This window comes from Cynara cardunculus (assembly GCF_001531365.2).
Source record: "Cynara cardunculus var. scolymus isolate 2C chromosome LG 8, CcrdV1, whole genome shotgun sequence".
Classification (NCBI taxonomy): Eukaryota; Viridiplantae; Streptophyta; class Magnoliopsida; order Asterales; family Asteraceae; genus Cynara; species Cynara cardunculus.
In genome coordinates, this window is record NC_037535.1 from 13,753,753 (window position 1) to 13,778,617 (window position 24,865).

Consider the following 24,865-nt stretch of genomic DNA (forward strand, 5'->3'; position numbering starts at 1 on the left):
AGGCTGCAGGTCCAAGAGGTGTCCAGGCAGCGCCTGCTGTCGCTGMTGTTGCTGTGGTTGATTTCTGCCGAAGATGAAGAAGAAAACGCAGCAGGACAGCACGGTTGAGCCACCGTTTCCTGCYGCTGTTTGCTGCTGCCGACGAGGGTGATAACACAGYAGGGCAGCACGGATTGGGCTGYTGTTTGCTGCARCTTGYTGCTGCTGCCGAAGGTGGTAACGAGGTGAGGGGGATGAAGAGTCCCGCAGTGGCTGTTTCTTCACGGCACCGCTGCTGCTGTTTGAAAAAGGGCGAGGGGAGTAGAAGGAACAGCACGGACGGTTGTAACTCGGCGCTGTACCAATGGCCGGAGCGCCGGTGGTCAAGGTTGGCGGCGCAGGTGCAAACAAAAGGAGTAAGTGGAAGAAGCTAAAAATTGAGGTTTCTTCTGTGGTTGCAGGTGAGTTAGGGGGTTTTAGGCCATGCTTCCTATCTGACTCTTCTCATGACAGCCCACCAGCAGGTAAGGACTTCCCAATAAAATAAGGTGTCAATCTAAGAATGGGTGGATAGGGTATGGGTCATAGTACCACAGGTAAACCCCCCCCCCCCCTTTTCATTTTTATATTCCTCAATTAACCTCAAGTCTTAGAAATAAATAAAAATGTAAAAGTGAAGGATTTTCCCTTAGATTAAAACTGGATACACAACTTAAAGTGCCAAAATCCATTTATAAAAACTACCTAAGTATATATCTATATGCGTATATATATATATATATATATATAATTCAAGGATATGAGAAAGTATAAAAATACCTCGTAACGGAAATGAGAGGGAAACTTGACGCAAAAAGGACGATTGGAGACGGCGGGGAAGAGAATTTCAGGGTGTTACAGAAGGTAAGTTCTCTAAAACTTCAAAGAAATTGTCCGATATAAAGACTGGCCTTGTAATTGAGATAAATATGAGATATGAACTTAAAAATCAATATGATTTAGTTACTGAAGAGAGAGATCAGTTGCTAAAGAAAATAAAAGAATATTTTGAATCGAGTACTGAAAGCTCAACTGTTTCTCAATTTAAGTGTAAAACTTGCTTGTATGATTGTTCTAGTGTTAAATCCAACAATTATTCAAGTAGTCCTAAATCAACTATTTCAAAGAACAAATCTCGCAATACAAATCAGCTTTACAAAGGTTATGTAATTTAATCAAACAATAATTTTTCAAAAGTAAAACAAGTTTGGGTGAATAAAGTTGAATCTGTTAATTCTCATAAATCTGTTGATAATAAGAAATCATTTGTGACTGATACTATTCTACCTTGCATTGTGAAGTCTACTAATCAGTTGATCAGTCTTAGCAAGAGAAGAATTCGATGCTCAACTTGTGGAACAAATGATTTCATCAACAAGAAGAAGGTCAACAGATAGTATAACAACAAATGGTATGAAAACAGTTGGAATGGAAATACCAGTTTTGAGAACAAGTGGTATGAGAATAACATGTATAATAATAATTGGTATGATTCTTATTGCATATCTGATTTACCAATTAAAAGAAACAAAAAGAAATTATCTAATAAGAATAGATGGTATGACACTTATAACATCCCTCAAACCAATACTAACAAAGTAGGACTCATGTTTTTTTTAGATACCAAAATCTACTTAATCTGTTTTGTAGGTGTGTCATATGTTGTGCCAATGTCAAACATTATTCATATGATTTATTGATGCAGGGGGAGTGTATAGTTTGTCAGAAAATAGTTTCTAAACACCCAGTTCATGATCTGTTATTCAATACAGCTTCTGAACAATTTAATTCAAAATCTGAGCTAACTCAAAAGAAGATTAATGTTTTATCTGTTTGAATATGAAATCTATTTTCTAGGGGGAGTGTTGAAAAATGTTTTTGAAATCTGAGCTGACTCAAAATGAGTATCATTTTTTATCAGGTATTTCTTTGAGATTTTACTTGTGTATTTTCTCTTCATACATATTTTCAATATCCGTTTCAACTATTCTTCAAATTGTTATTATCACATCTCTTAAATGAAAATCATTTTTGATGATAATACACTCGTTTGTATTCAAAGTTGTTTTCCGAGCTTATCTGAAATATAATTCTTTGATTGATACACATTTCTTCATTCTTTGATTGTGTAAATCTGTAAACTTGTTCTTACAGATATTTGTTCATTTCTCCCAATTGAAATATTTTGTTCTTACATATCTTTGTTCATTTCTCCCATTTTTTCTTCTGAATAATCTGTTTTGTAAATCACTCTTGATTAATTGATCATGTGATTAGTTGCTATATTTTTCTTGGTCAATTTTCATCTGATCGAATGTGCATCATTGAAATAATATTTTTGATTAATCATTTTTATCAAATGAGCTCACATTATTATTTTTAGGAGGAACTGAGAGCTTAACAGAAATACCTCTATGGACTGTCAGAACCGACAACCCTACCTAAGAGGATATCCATATGTGAATGAGCTTAAATGCAAAATAGGTGTGCGTGCATAGTTTAAAATGTAAATGAGAGGGGTAGTTAAAGTGAGCTAAAAGAATTGATGAGAGTTGTGTCAAGGATTAAAAGATTAAAAGAATCATGTTCTATCTACTATAATCCATGCAAACTACAAAATCTATTAGTTCTCAATCATTTGGAGACTAATATTGAAAAAGGCAAAGCCTAGGTCAACTCTTGTCATAACCCCACCAACTACTCGTTTATCTCTCAAAAGATAAGTGTTTCAATAACATTTGGGGCACGCAACTCATAATCTATCAGTTTCTCATTTGAAGATAATTGATATTGAAAAAGAAGGTTATTTGTCCCCCCCTTCATGTCTTTTTGATCACAAATTGAGTCTGATAAATTTGTGTAGTCCACACTGTATATCTTTTTTAGCCTAATTTGAAGCATTAGTTGCTTTATCATTTTTTCACTGCACAAATTTATAGAATATTTGTTATTCTATTATAACATTTATAGATATGCTCTTTTAAAGCTATCAATGATTGAATGAAAGTCCTGGAGAGATAAACATCAAAAAGTCTCATATATGAAGTACATTCGTTGTACTGAATATATCTGTTATATTCACATGTCAATCTTTTTCTAAAAGATTGAAAACAGGTTCATAAGTTGAATATGGTTCTTTCCCTCATCTTCATAATCTGAAAAGATTATATAAGCGAATTTGAAAAGATTTGCTTATCATTATATGAATTGACGACATTCTTTAAAGTTCATTCATTTCGGTGTATGATGTAAATGCTCCTCATTTCATCATAAGGGTGGAGTATTTTTGAAAAAATGAATGAAATTTGTGTCATTTCTGAAGATCGGGGAAGTTGTTAAAGTTTTCAAGGAGTTGATCATATAATTGATGATAATTGTTGAAGATTATTGTGCTGCAATGTTCAAGGGGGAGTGAATGTGAAGTTTATTTTCTTTTATAGAGATTAAGGTTTCTTAAAAGGGAAGATTGTTCATTTGTAATGGAGAGACACTCTGAAGTTTGTAAAAGAGGAAGTTATTTGAAGAAATTTGTTAAAGATCATATCTTGAAGAATCAAAACTGAAGTCTGTTGCTGATTTTGACTTATATCCAAAGAGGGAGAATGTTTGGAGACTGTAAAAGTTTTTGAAGGTTTAAAGTTTCTAAAAGCTTCAGAAATACAAAATGTTCAATTATTTCAAGCTTGAATCCAAAGGGGGAGAATGTTGGGTTTGAGTTTTTGTACTTAGTGTTGTATTCAATCTTGTTTCTTCTTTATGATTTCGTATTGTAATTGTCTACTATAAATAGTGTTTGTCTTTGTAATCTTGAATATGATTCTTTCATTGTCTAATAATTGTTGATGTATTCACTTTGAAGATCAATAAACAAGATTCATATTCTCTGTCAATATGCTCTACTTTTCAAGATTCTTGATTTGCCAATTTTAGTGTTCTTGATCATGCATGAAGATTGATTAAACAAACTGGGATTCTTATATATTGATATTAAAAAATAAATAAAGTATAACCCTCATGCGCCTCCTTTTTTCTCTAATCTGTAAAACAGTCGCTCTGACCCCTTCCTCTTTCTAGTGATCCCTGTCTCCTCCTCCGTTTCCCAGCGATCCCTCACCACCATCACTGTAATCCCCGTCGCCACCATCTCTAGCCCCTTCTTTCTGGTCATACATCGTCCTTCTTGTTCCTTTCCATCCCCATGCCTCCAACTTCCCTAAAATGGAAAACCACATCCCTTTCTCGGTGCTACCGCCATCACTGGAATATGAATCAAAAACAACAAAATAAAGCAAATCAAATATGTTTTCTCAAGAAATGGTTTTTTTCTTCTTCAAGTTTTCTACAAATCCAACAAGAAAGGGTTTTTGCTTTGCATCTACACCAAGAATGGATAAGAGTGACGATACTTTTCTTCATAGGGTAAGAGGGACGGGTGACATTTTTGTTGATCATCAAGCACCTACTATGCAAACCTCGAATCATGGATTGTGTGATTGTGTTGTATTTATGGTACATTAAATGGCCACCTACACTAGCACTTCCTATATATTTTGGTTTCCTTCAAAGATGGATAAAGTAAATCACAGAGCGTCCCTCTTACTCCTATATATGGAGAATAACTTACAAAATGATAATATAACACCCTCTTAATTTATATATGAAGAATAAATAGTACATCTTAGTTTGATTACAATGAGTTTTTTATTTCGATTTTGATTTTGAATTTTGGTGATTAGGGTTTGGATTTGGGTTGATTTTAGGTTTGTCGATGTGTTTTTTTTTGCCTTTGTATATGTTTTGGTGTGTGGTGGTAACTGATAAGAGAAAAGTTGATCGTTGGAGAAGGTGCCCGTGAAGGGGTACTGATTGGAGAAGATTCCAAAGCGGGGAGTGTCTAAAGATGGTTACTGGTGTGGATGATTTTTGTTTTTAGGCATTAAATGCTTTATACTCTTGTACATAAGTCACCCAAAGTTGTACATTAGAAAAATATTAAAGAAATAAACCATAAAAATACCCTTGATTCAATGAAACTAAGGTTCACAAAATTAGGGGCAAGAGATCTAATATGTAAGAAAAGTGAAACCATAATGATTGATCAACTGTACACGTAATTATTTCTTTTGGGGAACCCAATCCAAAATTTTCATATAACCACATATAAGAATGTTCATGAACGTAAATGAACGAACGAAACCATTGTTCACGTTCGTTCATTAACTAAACGAACAAAAAATGTGTTCATATTGGTCCATTTATTCAATAAATGAGGAAAATAATTGCATAGAAAAACTTCCGAACATTTATCATATGTGTCAATATCAATGGTGACTCATAACTTTCGACGGAACGTTTCACGAACTGTTAACTGAATGTTCAATTTGTTTACAATGTTAATCAATATTTGATTGACTGGGAAAAGGTTAGTAATTTCCCAATTCTGATAATCAAATTAAAAAAAAGTAAACTACAAATTTGGTCCCTATAGTTTATTGAAAGTAACACTTTTTGTCTATATAGTTTCAAAATTACAAGATAATCATAAAAACGTTCAGATTTGGTCCCCATCTAATGAACGTTAAAAAATTCCCTTAAATGTGGGCCATTTTTTTTTTCCTTTTATCAATTTTTTTGTGTTATACCTAACGAAAATCAGTTTTATGATTTTGGTCCCTATGATTTTGATTGATAAAAGGACAAAAATGCCTTCTATTTAATAGAATTCTTTTACGGTCGTTAGAGAAAGGGACTACATTCATGCATTTTACAAATAAAACGGTGATCATTTTATAATCTTAAAAGTACAAAGGCGAAAAATGTTGTTTTTAACAAATAACAAGGACCAAATTTGTAGTTTACTCAATTAGAAAGAAAATAAAAATTGAACAAGATTTCATTGATTAATTTGAGGGTATATGAACATCAACCAGTGAACGGACTACGACAAATGGGAAGCATAACTCCCTGTGAGACCGAAGAAAAATGGGAATTGAAGTGGGGGAGTCCTCCGGCGCCGAGACTAGTAGCAGAGAAGATGCGGATCCTGGTACCGCCCCAACCAGTACCTCTAACCCTATACGCCGGCGTTTCCCACTGGCTGCTCAGCCGGAGGTGATGAGAGCGGCCCAGAAGGACGACCAATATGCTTCTTACGTCTACGAGGCCTGTCGTGACGCCTTTCGCCACTTATTCGGTTTTTATCTTTTCATCTCAATTTAGGGTTTTGTGGTTTCCAACTTGATACCAACTTCCTTCCAGCTATATAGTTATATGTATGTATTTAATCATCAACAAAGGAAGCATTTTAGGTTCTTTCTAACTTTTATCTTGATGCTGTTTCAGGTACAAGGGCTGCTATATCGTACCAGAGCGAGGTTCGTTACTTTTCTTAACTATACTTTGTGTTTCTCAAAAGTTGGGCTATATTTATTATGTTATTTGTAACCGGAATGGGGGACTGAGGGGAAACTGACTTGATGGGCAGGGGCGGAACACAAGCTTTCCAACCGTTGGGCCGGACCTGATATATTATATATTTTCAAAAATATAAAAAATATACAATCCGAAGTTAAAACGAAGTAAAACTCTAAAATTAGACGTCAAATATGAAAATGTCAAACATCGCTAATCAAAGTGAAACTCGTCGATCTTGTCTTCCACAATTTTCTTGAGCGTTTATGCTGTAGTATCACGCACATGAACAAGTCCAAAGAAACATTCTATAATGAATCCCTCTTTATGAACAAATCTCAAAACAATAGATATTTGCTCTTTTATGAGACTCATCCCGTGCTTCGTCAACAAGTAAACAAAACCTTCGACCACCAATCTCCTCACAAATTATTTGTCTCACCTTATTTGATATAAGATCAAATTTTTTTTTTGAATCAACGGTGATGTGTATGATGCATATTTGGGAGCACACAAAATAACTCTTTAAGCTCAATGCTAAATTCACCAAGTGCCCCCAACATTTCAAGAAAATTCCCCTCGTTAATGGAATCTAACTTTTCATTTTGGCCTCTAAATGCAACCACTTGAAAGGCTCATTGGCTCAAGTAATAGCATTTTAAACTCAATCAAAGTATCAAACAAATTTGAACCTTATCATTAATCAAACAATTTCAAACAATAGCATCTTAAAACTTGAATAGAAATATAGAATGAACCCCCCCCTGTGATTTAGGGGATGTAATCGGATTATTTAATGAAGATTAATATAAAATCACAGAGATTCCACTTGCATTTGGATTTGGTTCTTCATGTTGCTCTTCCATGGAGATTGGAGACTAGAGAGGGTGAGACCGCGAGAGGCTGGAGGTTGAGACTTGACTCACTCGAGAGTGGGCAACGCGGGGAGGGAGGATATATCAACAAGTCTGTAATTTCAATAATGGAGACTGGAGTTTGTAATTTTGTTCATAAGTTGCTCGCGTAAATTTGTTGGTCGATATGGTCATGTGGGCATGTGGCGATGAAGAATCAACAACTTTAGACTTTAGTTAGGTTGGATTAAAAGCTTAATGGACTCCAGTGCAGGGGGCAGATTAAAAAAATTGGAATTAACAATTAAAAGCCCAAAATATGTATACTTAATGAATCAAAAAACCAGGGGCCATGGCCCCTAAAGGCCTATATGGCCTTCTGCCCCTGTTGATGGGTGTGGAGAGAGGAGTCGAGGTGGAAGATGGGGACGGTGACTCCAAAGTTGGCGCAAGATAGGAGAAAGATCAAAGTACAACTCGAGTAAGTCATAGGAGAGTGGTTGAGTTGGTGTCATTGAGCCAAACAGGAAGACCGATCATCTTGGGAAATAATTATCCTTTTGGAGGGGAGGTCAAGACATTGATAACCACGGTGATTAGACGGTAACCAAGGAAAACACATGGGGTAGTACGAGGAGCAAGTTTATGAGGTGGGAAGATATGTAGATAATACAGACAACCAAAAACGCGAAGATGTTTATAAGATGGGCGTTTGTTAAAGAGTTTGGTGAATGGGATGACATTTAAAGAGTTTGTTAAAGAGATGGAGGGTAACAGATTAAGTAAGTGGGTGGCCATGTGAAGAGCCTCGACCCAGTAGGTAGGAGGAAGATTAGCTTGAAAGAGGAGTGTCCGTATGATGTTGATTGCATGTACATTCGTTCGGATTTGCCATTTTGTTGGGATGTTTTAGGACATGAGAAATGAACTTGTATTCCATTACTGGCAAATAAATCATGTAGTCTGGAGTTGTCAAATACACCTTGTGAATTGTGATCACATTGAAAGGATTTAATTTCACGCCCAAACTGTGTTTTGACGATATTCAACAAAAGATACTTGGCGGTTTATACGTTCTATCACCGTGAGCTCGGAAATGAAGAAATTTGTTGAATGCATCTGATTTATGACGTAAAGGGTAAACCCACAAGAAATGCGAACAATGATCCAAAAATAAAGCATAATATTTAAGACCACTAGAATTGGAAATAGGAGATGTCCACAAATCAGAATGAACAGTGTCAAATATGGACTCGACTATAGACTCTGGTCTCTGAACGATGAAAAGGAAGCCTAACATGTTTGCCAAGCTGACAAGTGTGACAAAACATGTGAGTCTTCTCTTTATTACAAGAAATAAAACCATTAGATACTAAAGACCGCAACACACTGTCACCGAGATGGCCCAAACGTTGATGCCACAAGGACGAACTCGTGGAGAGGAGAGCAAAGGAAGATGAGGCAGGAATGACGAGGTAGAGATCGCCAGTTTTGTCACATATGAGAAGAGTTTGGCGGGTCTGGAAATCCTTCACAGAAAAGCCAAAAGCAATCAAACTCGATTGAACATTTATTATCTTTGGTAAATTGACAAACATAGATAAAGTTTTTGATAATATTGGGCGTAATAAGGAGGTTATGAAGGTGTAGTGGGCGATGAGGGTTGGGGTTCGGTAGGTCGGTGTGCCCCATATTAACAACAGGAATGGAAGACCCATCATCAATAAATACAAATTTAACATTGCTCTTATTTAAAATGGTTTTGAGTATACCTGTATTAGAGGCATCAGAGGCAAGATGAGATGTGGCTTTGGTGTCCATATACCAACCTGCACCGCCAGGATTGTTCAAAGAGAGTGTATTGAACGCTTGAGGTAGAGTCGTGGGCTGATTATCAGACACTTGTGGGAACCACTGCCACGGAGGTGGTGTAGGAGAGGTCGATGCAGTAAAGGCTTGGGGTCCAGATCCAAGGATACATGCAGTGTGGGAGGAGGCCGGAGGGCCTTGGCGCTGCTGCTGTTGTGTGGCTGGGGCCGGTAGGCAGGCCACCGTGGTGGTGAAGGCCACCTGTACATGCCCCAAGGATAGCCAGAAAACTGCCCTTGATGAGTTTCTAAAAGAGGTTGTGATCTTTGATCATTACGACGGTCGTTGCGGCGGTCAATGCGACGATCAGAATTCCATCGTGGGTTGAGTTGCTGGTATTGAGAACAGTAAGAGAGGAGGGATGAGCATGAGGTGTTGTTGAATTGCTTGGAGATTGAGACAACCGTTGTTCCTCTAGGAGAAGCATCAACCGGTCTTGGAGAAATGACGGTAATGGTGACCTATGTCGGATTATTCTTGCTATGGTGTCGTACTTATTGGACAACCCATTGATCATGTACGTGACGAGATGTTTCTTGGATACGGTAGCATCAATGTTGGCTAGGAGATCTGATATGGTTTTGAGGCTTTGACGATAATCGGTGATGGAGAGATCTCCATCACCGTAATGTTTCCCAGTTTGTTGTCAAGTTGAATCGCACGTGCATCCTTATTGTCTCGAAATAGATTCTCAAGGCTTTCCCAAACTGTGCGAACCATCACGCCTTTCTTCAGAATCATCTGCAGCAGGTGCTTCGAAATGGTTCCATAGATCCACAAGTTTATGGAGTCGAGCTTGTTCTATTCAGTGTCATTGGTGTCTTTTGGCTGAGAGGAACCATCCACGTGACCGAGAACCCCAAAACTCATACAGTGAATTTGAAACAGCTTTCGTCACGCATCATAATTGAGTTCGTCGAGGTTAAGCGTAAGAGGAACGAATGCCTTGATGTAGGTTTTTCAGTGTTTCCTGCCATAGACGTAGAGAATGGATGGAAAAGAGAAGGAAGGGAGGAGGGGATTAGGTTTTAGGCCGTGAGAGGAGGAGGAGATCAAATAAGGATTGGAAGGAGAAACGGTTATGATTATGGAGAGTTTCTCTGATACCATGAAATCAGGTCCTTCCAATCACATTGACACCCCATAAATAGGAGAATACAAGGAATGGGTTAGACTACAGATTGGGCCTAGCTATACATAATGCAATATACACACTGAAATACATACATTAATAGAATCTCCTTGTGCTTGCACTTTCATCGGATCATATCAAATCAAATTTGGCCAAAATACACAAATGCACACTATCCCTGGTCAAGTCTCATGCACTAACAAAGTATTTTATTGACTAGCTAGTTTTCAGTTATGTGCTTTATAAGTTGAAGCAGGATTTGGGTGACTCTGCCCCGACAAACCATGATTTTCTGTAGACGAGGGGGTTGGAGTGGGTGATTAGTAATGGTTTGGTTTGGTCGATTTAACTAGCTAGTATAATTCAAACAAAATATGGACCTTAGATGATTATATTTATTTCAACTATGCTGCATGTCTAATTTTGAGCACCTTCCTTACTTAAAAAAATCTGCCTCTTCAAAAGTATTTGATTTTATTAGTTCTTTGGCATCTTATGAATCAAGAAAACAAGCAACAATCGGAAGTTCTTCTCTTCAACATAGTTCCTGTTTTCGCTTCGCTGTTTACTTAAAGCCTAATGTGATTCTCTAATGTGCTGTATATACCCACTATTTCTCTGTCTTTCTCAAAGCATCAAACTTTGGCATTTTAGCAAAAGGATGGTACAGTTTACACATGTGATTCTCTTCTGTGATTCTCATTTTACAAATTAAAAGTGTTTATCTACATGTATCCTAAATTTAAAATATTGGACCATATACCCTATTTACAAACTGGTGTGAGTATCTTTGGAATTAGTTTATTGATTTCTTTCAGTATTCTTAACTTCAGAGTATATTATTATGCAGACAAAGCTTTTGGGTCAGATGCTCTATTATATTTTAACAACAGGGGCAGGGCAGCAGACATTGGGAGAAGAGTATTGTGATATCACACAGGTGCAAAGATTATAAATTTTGCTCTATACATGCTTTGTTGTCACTAGTTGATATACTTATGAAGATAAAAAAGCCATTGGTACGCAACTAACTCATCTTTGAAAGAATTTAATGGAGAATGAACAACTGGAGCATGGAAAGAAGTTATTGTGAAGCTGAATATCACACTTGCATAACTGAATATTTTTATAATCTATGTTTCTTCGTACTTCAATTGCCAATGCTGTTATATATTGGAAGTTTCAACTGTACTCTCTTTTCTATCTAGGATCAAAGTTTACAATTAACAGGAGTATTTTAGATAGATGACTAATATTTTACATGAAGACAAGTAAAGGGTGCTTGTAGCCTTGTATCATCTTTAACAGGATAGAGAGCTCCTGTTCAATTTTAGAACGAGTTCTGCTTTCAAACCTTGAAAGTAATGTTCTATTTTTTGTTTTCTTTCTTCTGCTTGGGTGTGGATCGAGACTTTTGGAGTTGGAGCTTCTAAATTAGTATTACAAAAAAAAAACTGCATCTCAAAATGAGGAGCTTACCTATCTACAGATACAAATTATGACAAGTCAGCAGTGCCATCATAATATGCTGGAGTCCTCGCAAGTGAAACCACCAAAACTCCGACATTCTGATGGCTATCTTGGAATTCTTTTGACTTTGTGCGAAGTTATGTTCGTCATGTTTTTTTTTGCATCTGTTAGAATATATTTTTGCACGGGTTCATCATCTCATGCCATTCGTCTTCATTCTTTTATCCTTATGATGATCCGATGTAATACCCAAAGGTTTCATCTCTTACATGAGGTGGCACCTCTATTTCTAGCGGAGTAATAAGGATCACATCACATTTGCCAAAAGTAGAAATGGTTCAGGCTCTATTCATGTGCTCGCATTCTTGGTTTCTGTCATCAATCCCATTTCATCCTATCCTTGCATCATGGAGAGATCCCAGAATGAAGATGAAGGATGGAGAAACTGGGCTAATTTAATTGAGCCTCCACATCTGTTTATGGCAACAGAAAGCAACAGCCTGTCTCAACATGATCTAATAAAGTCAGGCATGTGAGCCTACATATGGTGTAGAACCTGGAATTAACCAAGACTGATTCATTTATCTTCTTTCAGATGCTCCACTGGGAACGGATATTTCGTTTATTCATTATTTATCTGTATCGGTTAGATTAAGGACAGACAATTAATTGCAATGAACTCTGGAAAAATTCTGTACCTTTTCATTACGGGTTAATGCATTGTATAACTACAAACTTATTCGATATAGGAAACTAGCAATTGAAAGGATCTGTATATAATATAGGTAGATCTTGAATGCAATGGCAAGAAAATTCAAAGTTTACACAGGCTAAATTATATATTATCTCGAATATTGTTTGGTAAAAAGCAAATGGTTATATAATAATATGAACGTACTTTTGAGGGATCAACATGTCATGAATGATCTTCACTTCACATGTCATGTTAAAGTTTTTGTGAGCTATGGAGTGGGAAATAAAGCTTGGCTTTCTGAATTGCAAGAAAACTATGGATACTCAAGAAGAAAGTATGAAGTATTCTGTTGATTCATTTGTAACAGTACTTCTACTAATATTTCCTAACCGATTCTGAAATTCGTTAAGACAGAAATACATTGAAGATCATAATGTATTGGATCACACACATTAGGTCAGTTTGCATGGTATTTATTGGGTTCGTTTGATTTGGTCTAGTTTACCCATTAGATCAGTTTGAATAAGCATCTTCCATCAACATAATATGTCTTCTTGAATGAAAATCAAGATTCTTCTTCAATTGGGCTATATATATCCTAAATTTGGCCAAGTTGCATCTATTCAATGCTGCTAAGTTTGTAATATCATAGGTATCAAGTTCTTTTAGAAGATTGACATTATACTTGCAGGTTGCGGGATTATATGGACTTCCTCCAACACCAGCAAGACGTGCCCTTTTCATTGTCTACCAGAGTGCAGTTCCCTACATTGCCGAAAGAGTCAGGTTTAGTTTTTTCTTACTAATATTTGTGGTCTATAACTGTAATGTTGTTAATCTCTATGTAAACAGATGCACTTCTTGAGTTTCTTTGTAGCTATGAACTCTGTCAACCATGTATTTTGCAGCTCTAGACTTGCTTCCCGTGGCATTGCCTTGACCGAGTCACTGTCCGATGATCTACATGGGGACACTGCTCGGAGCAGCCAAGGTCAAGAATCTGTGGTTCAAGCTTCTTCTCATTTACCAGTAGTTCCTATTTCACGTTTATCAAGATTTAAAGAGAAAATTGGTGGGCTTTGGTTATACACAGTTCAGAGATGGCCTGCAGTATGTCATTTCCCATTTATTCTGATCTAATAGCACATCTTACTTATCATATATGATGATTTGCACTCAGATGTAGTTACAGCAACCACAGAAAAAACATTAAACCGTATAAGTTGGTTGCTTTGTCTGTTAAGAGTAAATATTGGTATTTAGAGCCTTCCTTTTAATATGAAACCAGACATGGGATCACTAGAGTGTTTATGCATCAAAGAATTTTGTGCAGATTGACCTTTTGTAGAAGTCTACATTGACAAGGACAAAACATTGTGGGCAAACAGAAAATTCTTTTAATCTGTTATTAGGACTTTTTGTAATTATGTTTTGTGTATGATAACAAGACTTTCAAGTTAGTTTGGTATGATTAGCTATCTTTTTTATCCAAATGTAATTGGGGTTTATATTTATTCTATTAGTTAATGCAATCATCAACCTTACAGTATTGGCTATTATGATATAATAAACAAATAAAATTGAGATTCATCAACCGGTAGGTGTGTTGTCTTAGTTAACTTTGGCCAAGATGCTAGAATTCCAAGGCATTTTATGGCTTAGCACCCTTGGATCAGTTTTATTGTACTTCCCTGATTCCTTTGTAATGAAGTTGTCCGAATTATACAGGATATTCTAATGAACATTTTATTTGAGTTGACTTTCGTATAGTACGCAATGGGTCACACCTCACAAGTTGCAACCATCTTTCCGCCAATGGTTTTATATTTTCCTTTGATGATGGCTATTGCTTTTTATTAACCAGGTGCTTCCCTTAGCTCGTGAGTTTTTGCAGCTGGTTGTTCGTGCTAATCTTATGTTCTTCTATTTTGAAGGTAAGTATTTCTGGATGTACGTGGAGACACAACATTTTAGCTCTAACAATGTACCAAGCAACTTGATTATATTGCAGGTCTATATTATCATATATCAAAGCGTGCAGCAGGCATTCGTTATGTTTTTATTGGAAAGCCGATGAATCAAAGGCCTAGGTATTTTCTTACCTACATTAAATTCCAACAGACTTGTTAAGATGCATAAGATGCCCATGGGTTGTTGGCAATTTTGCTCTTGGGTGGTGGGGAATGAGAGAAATCTTAGATTATCTTCTCCCACCCTGTCCAACGTACCAAACGCACCCTAAAGAGCTTGTCATGCACATCTCTGAAGAAACTAGCCCCCTACTCTTCTCTGCCACAGCAACTCACATATATGCATGCCTCATTACCTACTTTACTTGCATGCATGTAGATGAGTGTTGAACCCCTTGACGATTCGAGGAGTTCTCTCAGCGAGTGCCAAACTTTCTGGCAGTAAACATGGTAAATCTTGTGTCCTAGTAGTTGAAGTTAGGGCTGAACTCATACTAGGATCTTGATTTTTTAGTGAAGCAAATGCAGCATCTCATGCTTGATGGTCTCATGATTTTATTGAAAGTTATCAATACAATTTGTTTTGTATGTAAGCCTACTTGTATCATGCATGCATTTGAGTTCTCCTTTTCTAATTGAGCAGGTCACGTTATACCTATATTGATTACACATTTTGGTAGATGGTTAAATATGATATATCAACTTCTTGAATGTTCTATAATGCAGATACCAAATATTGGGCATGTTCCTATTGGTTCAGTTGTGTATTATTGCTGCTGAAGGATTGCGGCGTAGCAACTTATCATCTATTACATCTTCAGTTCAGCATACATCTTTAAGGGTCCACCAAGCATCAGCAGGTCTTAATTTTCTTCATAATAACTATAGTTCATCATTTCCTTGCAAATTTTTGTCATTGTGGTATGCGCAAATATCATTATAGACTTGCTAGTTACTTCCTGAACAAAACCAAACCAAACGAACATAGTAAAATCCCCACATGAGTAGGATCTGGAAGCGTAGGATGTATGGAGACCTTACCTCCACCGTAAGGGATAAAAAGGCTGTTTCCATGAGACCACGTGGCTTGTGAAAATGTTTTATAAAAAAGAATATGTTCTTACTAGTTGCTTCCCAAAAGGAGCAAATTCGGGACTAAGTAACTTAAAGATAAGATATAGGTGTTATTGAGTTCCTATTTGTCTCACAAAATAAGGATGTTTGTGAAAAGCTTAAGAGAAGGATGCAATAGAAGTATCTTTCTTATTGATTAAGGATTAGAGTCACACAAAGACCTTTCGTGAAAGAGAAGACACGCTCAAGAAAATAAGCATCAATCATGATAATTTTCTCAAGAAAAGGACCAACACATGCCACTGGAACACTATGCTGAGACCAAAATTGATTGTCAAGAACGTACAAGAGGTAGGATGGGTTGTTCAGCTTGCAGAGGATGTAGGAGCAGGCCCGGCCCTAAGGGTGGGCGTCACGGGCAATGTCTGGGGCATTAGAGGCGCAAGGGGGGTCAATTGGGCCTTGGCACTTCTAGTAGTACTATTAGAAAACATATAAATAAAATGTGCAACAATAAACCTCGTACTCAAAGACCTTTATGTAGATTTATAAAACAACTTCCACTACTTTGTTGCTACTTTTGTTCACTTTCTTTCCTCAAGTTGATTTTATTACTTTCCTTCCTATCCCTTTGTATTTTGCCTCCATTTTATGTCAACAAATATTAAAATGAAAAAAAATAAAAACTAAATAAAGTTAAATCACATCCAACAAGTAATATCTTGTACGAGTTTTTGTCTTGAAACCTTTGTAATATCAATTGAAAATTCATTATATTTGTTCAACGCATTTATTTTGTCAAATATGTTTCCCTTTTCTCTCTGTGTATATATATATATATATATATATATATATATAATGTTTCATGTTTGTCAAAGAAGTTTAGTTTTCTAAAAATTTCAATAGAATTCTTGTAAATAATGCTACTCATGGACCAATTTTCTAATAACTTGGCCTTTTCCATTCATAATCAATAGAAAGTATTAATTGTTATATGCAATTATTTTTATTTTGTTTCAGATGAATATGTTAACATTAAATCAAATTATTTTTGTATATTTATTTCAGATAAATATGTATCTGTTTGAAAATTGACTTAAAACACAACCGTTTTGAGACCTAACTACTCTACAAGCAATCATATAGAACATTCTTGTTTTAAATGAACATGTACCAAGTTCTACCACATGCTAAATGTAGTTTATTTTCAATTCATTTAAAATGGTTTTTTGACAATATGACTACTAATTTGCATTTATATGAAGTTGTAAGAATTAAAAACTATTGAACAAAGGTTTTTATGTTATCTCAAGAGCAAATTATGTGCGGATTTGTTGCTTGGTAACATCAACTTCAACATTGTTACCAATTACAAAAAACTTGGTGTATTTTCTAATAATAGGGGCATTTTTTAGTGTTTTATCCCTGGCACTAAAAACATCAAAACCCCTGGGTAGGAGGTCATTTTGAAATCGCTACTCACTAGTAATTGCTGGTTAGCCATAAGGAGGGGAGTTCGTTATCAGGCTTGGCGGGGACAATGACTATGGTTAGAGAGCTAGATCGGCAATGAAGCACCTTTGAGAAAGGGGTCTCATTCTCTACATACTCAAAATCCTAAAGCCTAGGCTCATAAGCAAACATTAGATTAAACTTGAACAAAAAGAAGCAGGTCATGGCTTGTAGAAAGTGTATCAGTGAGGATGTCATTTCTATGTTTAAATACACATGATTTTCTATATGGGGTATAGTTTTAGTTGTTCTTAAATATTGTTGTTTGCTATGCAAATAAAAACTAAAGCTCAATTCACATTTTCTCCACTTCTAAGTCACTAGGTTTAACGTAATGCTTGTCATTGTCTCTTCTTTACAACATTATGGTATTGGAATAAACATTGCAATATCTATGAGCCACTTACAAGTGCTTAAGTAAGCGTGTTCTTCGTAAATCTATTAGTTATGGCTTTGTATTTTGCAAAGCATGTACTTGTTTCTTGATAATCTACAATTCTACATAATTCCTAGCCAAGATGTGAGATATGGACAGCTTACCATTATGCTATTTCCTGCCCAATTAACATTCAAATGGCTCTTTTATAGCAAACCAAACGCACTAGTGTTACATGTATATATGTACACACACACACACATATTAAAGCCATTAGGATCTTGTGAGGAGTGCACTTTACGCCCTTGAGGAACATACTCATCTGGTAAAGCCCCTTTGGTTCTTTTGAAAGAAATGTGCCCGGGGAACTTAGCAATTCACTTAACCGATCATCTTTAGAGGAACTTGTGCCACGAAAACCTTGCATCACGGAAACCATCTAGATTGGAACCTTTGAAAGATGAATTTATAATTGTATCCCTGACCATGAAAACACAATCCAAATTGGCAAGCTTTTGAAAGATGAATATATTAATTTGTATTCTTGGGACATGATAAGCCAACTTAAGATAGGGGAACCTACTTTTTTCTATTGAAAACCCATATGTTGAGAACTTTTTGCAGCATTTAGTCTTGGGCACTCATTGTCCATAGAGAATTCCTCAAAATATGTAAATGAGAAAGTGTAGTAATGCGTGATTTCTACTCTATTGCAAATGAAAGTAGAGATCTTGCTAGTTAGGATTATGATCTTTAAAGTGAATAATGTAACCACACATCAGAATTCTCTAACGACAAATACTTCTGTTGGAGTGATAATCCTAGTTGGTTTATAATATATGTCCTAGTTGGATCTGAATACTTTGTTTATACTTTATAGTCTATACTTTGTTTCCAAGTATGGAGTAATCTATCTCTCCATGAATGGATGCTCCTTATGTATGCATTATATCACATACGTAGATGTATATATACACATACACATGCATGTATGTATATACATATATATACATTCAGATGTATGTATATATCTACACTAGTTGTGTACCCGTGCAAAGTAACAAGATGTAACCAATAATAAAATACATAAGGATACAAATCCCAAAATTTGTCACAATATCCGGGTCTAAAACAAAAATGCCTAATAATAATTTTATTTTTTTTAATCTAAAACATGTGAAAATTTTGTTTTGGGAAGACATTGTAGAGTACCGGAGGATCATATACCACAAAAAACTACATTTTTAATCATGGGTTTTAGCCCAATTAGTCCATGCAAAAGTCCCTTTACCATCAACACAACCAACTCCATAACTTTTGATTTACAAATATAAACCCTTGAAATTGATAACACATGTGATCCAAACTTGAATGTGATAGAGAGAAAAAATTAAAAATGGAAGTGAAATCCCATGCACTTCCCAAGCACCAAGTTATCAAAAGATCATCCCATATTTATCCACATATAAGAATACAAACTTGCATATCATCCCTTTACTTATTATGTTTCAAAGCTCCAAATCAAACAATAAAATTTTCTCCAACAATCTAAGTTGTGGTCGGTCTTCCAATGAAACAGAAAAAACATCATAGATAGGGTATCTGGATTGCTATCTTAGGGACCGTTTATCAAACGCTTACAGGGTAAGTGTTTACGGGCATAAATCACCACTCTCACTTATCTTATCAGGTTACATTCTAGGCCATGAAAATGAATTATTGGTAAAAATATCTTGCTCGGTAAGCTATAACCGGGTGAGAGTCTCTACCCTCACTTACCGAGGAAGATTATAGGTCCTTGCCATGCTCAACCAGTAAGGTAAGTGACACTCGATAATGGGTTTTTGATCCAAACCAAATAATGGAATCTTAATAATGGAAGGAACGACATAAATTTTTACCTTGGTTCCCTGACACATTTCCATGTACACAAGTCTTTGAAGCCAATTTACTCTTGTTCAGGTTACCAAGTTTCCAGAACAAAATATATAAGAATACAATCAAGTACAAGCTGCATGCAAAAAGAAAATTGGTAAAGGGACCAAAGCACATATCACCATTGATTCCTTTTACAAGGATGGTCAAATAGTTTAGCATTTTATATACTTGGATGAAAGGGGCATGAAATCATGCAAACTCTAAAAAATTGGGATAGGGGAGAAGGTTGAGAGAGCAGCGAGTATGGTCAACGAGATTGGAGTTCTCGGTTTTGAAATCAACAGTTTAAAGTAAATATTTTTCTAATGAATACATACAAATTTCTAAATCATTTTATTCTGAACATGATATTCTAGTGTAACATTATAGTCCTAATCGATTAAACAGATTATTTTTTAATACAAACTAACCCAACATAGAACAGTTTTATAGAAAATGGATTCTCATTGATGTGCTGAAGGTTTTCCATCATTCCAACCACATCATTTGTGGTGAAACTTGACGATCGTTCAATTTGAGTTTGTTTGGAAAGACGTCAAAGAAAACAAATTATTTTTTATTTTACTTGATCAAAACGCTAGATAAATATAGTAAAACTATTCAGATTTCAATTTCATGACAAAAGTTATTATTTGCAATTTATTTGACAAATATTATGTTGTATATTAGAGAGACAAAATGGCAGTAATCATTCTATACCATTCATTGCAATTATGCAAAAAAGGAATTTCATTGGAAGTGTAGTTTCTTTGGATCATTTCTAAGTCGTAAGAATCTACTTGGCTTTCTCATGTATGAAAGTAATTTAATCTTGTCCATGGTGAATATGTAATTCTTATGAGCATTGAGCAAGGACACGAATAATGACACTGAAATGATTTTTCATTTTATCCATTTGTGCTTTCAATTAGAACACATATTACACCGAATAAAATCTACCATTCTCCATGTTGATATTTGGGTTGAAGATAATGACACACTAAGAGAAGTATTATTGTGCATTGGAGGTCTAGAAATGGTCAAAAATATTCAACTTCACTTTGGTTGTTATGATCCATTGTCTTACCCTTTGTAATTTCCCAAGAGTAAGCATGGATAACATTCTAAAGTACCAAGGCATGGAGTGTCTGTTAATCTAATTGTTAATAATGACATCATCGAGGAAGATCCTTAAGTGAACATATAGTTAATTTATAATTTTCAAAACATTGACATTACACGGAGGCTGAAGCAAGAAGGGATAGGATTGCTATGACTATGCTCGAGTACTAGTGTTACAAGTTTTAGATCCCATCGAATGAGAATGTGATTCTACTTGGGTCGGGGAGATGATTACGATAGTTTGTGGTAGATATCTACATCAAAACTGATAATTCACATTTGGTTTTTTGTGAACAAAACCATACCAAGGAACATTGAATTTATACTAAAGTAATGAGCATTGCATCAATGTCAGTGAGGTTCAATCAAATAGAGTTGGACAATAGGTTGTGTTGCTTGCAAGTTCATTGGTGGCCCACATGACATTGATGACATGACGTTAGTTCAAGATGATAGGAAGCCTAATATCTTTTTTAGTGTGATATGTAATCCAAAGTGGTCTGAAATCCTTAATGAGCTATTGTCCTACCAGACCACACATAATCGATGATTGGATGTTCCCCAAATGGGTACTATCGGGTCGAACGAATTTAATAATAGACGCCTGTTGGCATTCCAACCTTCCTTCGCCTTTCATGGCCACATATATTTCTGGCTAAGGAACAGGAAATCCTTCTCTTGTTCCATGAATCCAATTTGCATTCGTTTGATTTCTTTCTAATGCAGTAAATCCGGTCACAGATCTGAGTTGCAAGAGTTTTTCATGTGAAATTAGAAGATTTGAAGGAACAACATTTCAAAAAACACATTCTTTGCATGGTCAAGGCATATATTTATGTCGGCAAGTTTCAAAAGTGTTGTCTGCCACATTTGCATTTCCTCTTGATGATGAGAATTGAACATAAGATTGACAGACCATAATCGGTGGATCGTTGCCCGTTAAGGAGATCATTGATGTATTGAGAAAGCCACTTCGAGATAACAAGTTACCTCCATATCTTACAAGGTGGGTATGATTGACATCCATGATCCCATTTAGATGTGTAAATGAGCGTAGTCGAGTAGTCGAGTTGAGTAGCTGGTTGTTCAACTTGGCTCGAAAAATGATATCAGGCTCGAGCTCAAATATTTTTTCAATGTTTTGGTGGAATCCCTTGCAATTAAACATCGTCTTAGTACTTAAATGGACCAAACCAATGTCATTAAGAGCAAGCTTATTGAACGAAAGTAACTAATAACAAAACGAAATGGCTGGCCTACGTTAGACAGGTCTTCTGTGTCTTCTAAAAAACACTAATAATGCTCTCAATGAAATAATTTGTTGCCTGCTCCTAGTTTGGTTTAATATATATATATATATATATATATATGTATGTATGTATGCATATATATACATATATAAAGAGAGAGGGAATAAGCCTTTCCCTTGTTATTAAACCCTAGAGTAACAAGGGTCAAGACCCAAGCCTCTTAGATCCTCCTCTCATTGACATGGTTTCCTTGTCGACAACTAAGAGAACCAGTAATGTGGTGCCTCGTGAGTTGTTGTCAGATATAAAAACACAACCCCTTTGCTCTCTCATCTTTCAACTCTGCCTACATTTATCTTTGTATTTCCTTGTGGTTGTCTCTCCTAGATATGGTTCCTGTCGTTAATAGCCTCTTAATGACCTCTTACTTGCTCGCTCAACCATTTTCATTTCCTCAAACCGTTGTCAAAAATATGGCGCCTTGCTAGTTCCCATGCTGTTATACGGAGCAATTCCGCTGTCCCCTGTTTGTTTGTAATTTCTACTTAAAAAGAGGAGGTAAAGATGGATGCTTTTAGATATTGGTTCCTCCATAGTTGCAGCCTTTTTCTTTTATTTGCTTGTACTTGATCCCTCTTTGTGTTTTCTTGTAATCCTTTACAGCTCATTCACGTTGTTGGTTTCATTTCTATTTATTCTCCATGTTTTTCAGGTCGAGGTTTTCCTGTTTTAAACGAAGAAGGAAATTTGATTACTGAAAAGGGTTCAGACTCCATGACAACTGCAGAGGTATGCTTCTGGAATTTAAACCTTTTAACCAGGCACTTTTGATGACTCAAATTTTTGGAGTTTCAAATTTACGCGTAATGGTAGAAGTCTTGATACTTTTCATTCCACCTTGTATCAAACAATCACCGGTTTGTTTCCATGAAAATTCTTAGAATCTTCAAATTTCACCATGTCCGTTAACGTACACATGCAAACTCTTGCAGAGTGGGATCAGCAAATGCACACTCTGCCTTAGTAATCGCCAAAATCCAACTGCAACTCCTTGTGGTCATGTGTTTTGCTGGTATGTATTGCCACTTTACACCTACACCTCTCTCTCTCTCTCTCTCTCTCTCTCTCTCTCTCCCTCTCTCTCTATATCTATCTATCTATCTATCTAAATATCTATATATATATATATATATATGATTTTGGCTGTTGTGTGTAGGAACTGCATCATGGAATGGTGTAATGAAAAGCCCGAATGCCCTTTGTGTCGTTCTCCTCTAACTCATTCAACCTTAGTTTGTTTGTACCATTCAGATTTTTAACACCTAATTATGCCCCGCTTGAATCAAAAGGAAAAAGACTACTGGAAAGCAAAACAGTTGCTTTGAGATGGTTGTGTACCAGACCAAAAAGGCAGGCCAGATCTCTCTCATGAACCAGTTGCTTATGTCTCGGAAGCTTTTATAAATTTTCCTGGCTCCTTTGCATCAATCTAAATCTCCTTTTTTATATTAATTCTGCAGGTTATGTTCTATGTAAGCATATTTTATAGTGTAAAATTATTTTTACAATGATGGTAAAAAGTGGAAGTCATATAGGCACAAAAAAAGGCTTTAGTATGTTTCCTATTTTACGAGTATCAACGACTAAAGGCCGTTTATTAAACATTTACGGGGTAAGTGGTTACCAGGTCAATTACCTTATCGGTGAGCATAAATCTTACTTGGTAAGAGGGAAGGCAAAGATCGAGTTTGTTTGGCAGTTGATTAAGTGGTTCGGTGCAGAATGATTAAAAGACTCTTATGATACAGTGCGAATTGAAATATGGTTTGGTAATTGTTCAGAATGAAATCAGGGCGCTTAATGATTTAGGAGATTCAAGATACAAAATCATTTAGAGGGTTTTAGAACCATTAAGAGACGAGTTTTTTTTTTGTCAAACAAGATTCATCTTTTAGCGTTTCAGAGACTGTTTTTTAATGGAACTATTAAGACATAAACAAATAGCCTCTTGCCCAGTAAGCGAGGGCGGTGATTTTCACCTAGTAAGCGCTTACTAGGTGATAAAACACTTACCATCAATCAATTCAATTTTGATGTATAAGAATGTTAACCAATAAAGTAAGTAAAGTTGATAGACTCTTGATGGTAAGCACCTAAATGGAAAACATCTGGTGGATGACCCCTAAGTTATGCTTCTTGGATCATTCCTACAAAAATATTGTGGTTAACCTACTTACTACAGAAGAACAAATTGGGCAACCTACTAATTACAAGGTACACACCAAATGCACCAACGCATTAGTTTTGGAACATCTTTTTAGCGAGGAACTGAAGCCTAAACATGGATTTATTAAAATCAGTTTTACTTTCGAAAATGAATCTATTGATTCTCTCCCAATTGGTTGGACCATAGGTGTGATGATTTACTTCACGGGCAAGGTCTCTGGTTCAAGTCCAGGATCGCCCAACTGTAGGGAAAAGAATAGAAGAAATGTCTTCTTCATGCATGCTCCACTTGGCTCGGGGGATATAGCTTAGTTGGTACAGCTCTGCTCATGCAATTGGGTCGTTGTGATTACGGATTGGATGCTTAATTGTCCATGCGGTAATGATAGTATCTTGTACCTGAACCAATGACTCACTTTTTTTAAGTAATGGGGAAGAGGACCAAGACATGCCACTGAAAGGCTCTACTGAGACAAATATGAGATGTCAAGAACGTTAAGAACGTATACAAGGTAGAATGGGCAGTTGTTCAGATCTAGTATGGATCGTACATGGACGATTGTTGAAGTCGGCGGTTCTCCTATGGTTCCCTTATCGGGATCCCTGGAGAAGAGGATCAAGTTGGTCCTTGCGAACAACTTGATGCACTACCTCTCTTCAACACTTTGAGCGAAATGCAACAAAAGGAACCTTATAATATCTTTTTTATTATATATATATATATATATATATATATAGGTGAAGGATCGTGTGAGAAGTAGAGTTAAGCTGAGAAGCGTAAAAATGGATTTCCACCCTTGGATGCACCTTAGGATGAGAAGCACCGAGATGAGATACACCAAGATGCAACCAATCAATCTTCATATCAAGCAGACAAGCACCATTCATAGGTGAGTTTGAGATTAAAGGAGATCAATGGTCTAGATCATTTCTTACGTTTCTTATCTTAACTCTCCTCTCTCGATTCTTC

The 24,865-nt window shown here is 36.1% G+C and overlaps 1 protein-coding gene across 2 annotated transcripts; it reads left to right on the top strand.

The window, feature by feature from the left end:
• Nucleotides 1-5,952: 5,952 nt before the first annotated feature.
• LOC112516606 (peroxisome biogenesis factor 10) lies at nt 5,953-23,264 on the top strand. Of its 2 annotated transcripts, XM_025123745.1 has the most exons (11): nt 5,955-6,211; nt 6,361-6,392; nt 11,135-11,224; nt 13,140-13,234; nt 13,357-13,558; nt 14,313-14,382; nt 14,460-14,538; nt 15,145-15,278; nt 22,382-22,458; nt 22,662-22,741; nt 22,886-23,264. In XM_025123745.1, exons 1-11 carry the CDS (start codon nt 6,001-6,003, stop codon nt 22,986-22,988), a joined length of 1,173 nt encoding a protein of 390 aa, XP_024979513.1. In that variant the 5' UTR covers nt 5,955-6,000; the 3' UTR covers nt 22,989-23,264. The 2 variants fall into 2 exon arrangements, with proteins under 2 accessions (XP_024979514.1, XP_024979513.1); XM_025123746.1 differs by lacking the exon at nt 14,313-14,382 and having other exon boundaries at nt 5,953-6,211; nt 13,357-13,439.
• Nucleotides 23,265-24,865: the final 1,601 nt, after the last annotated feature.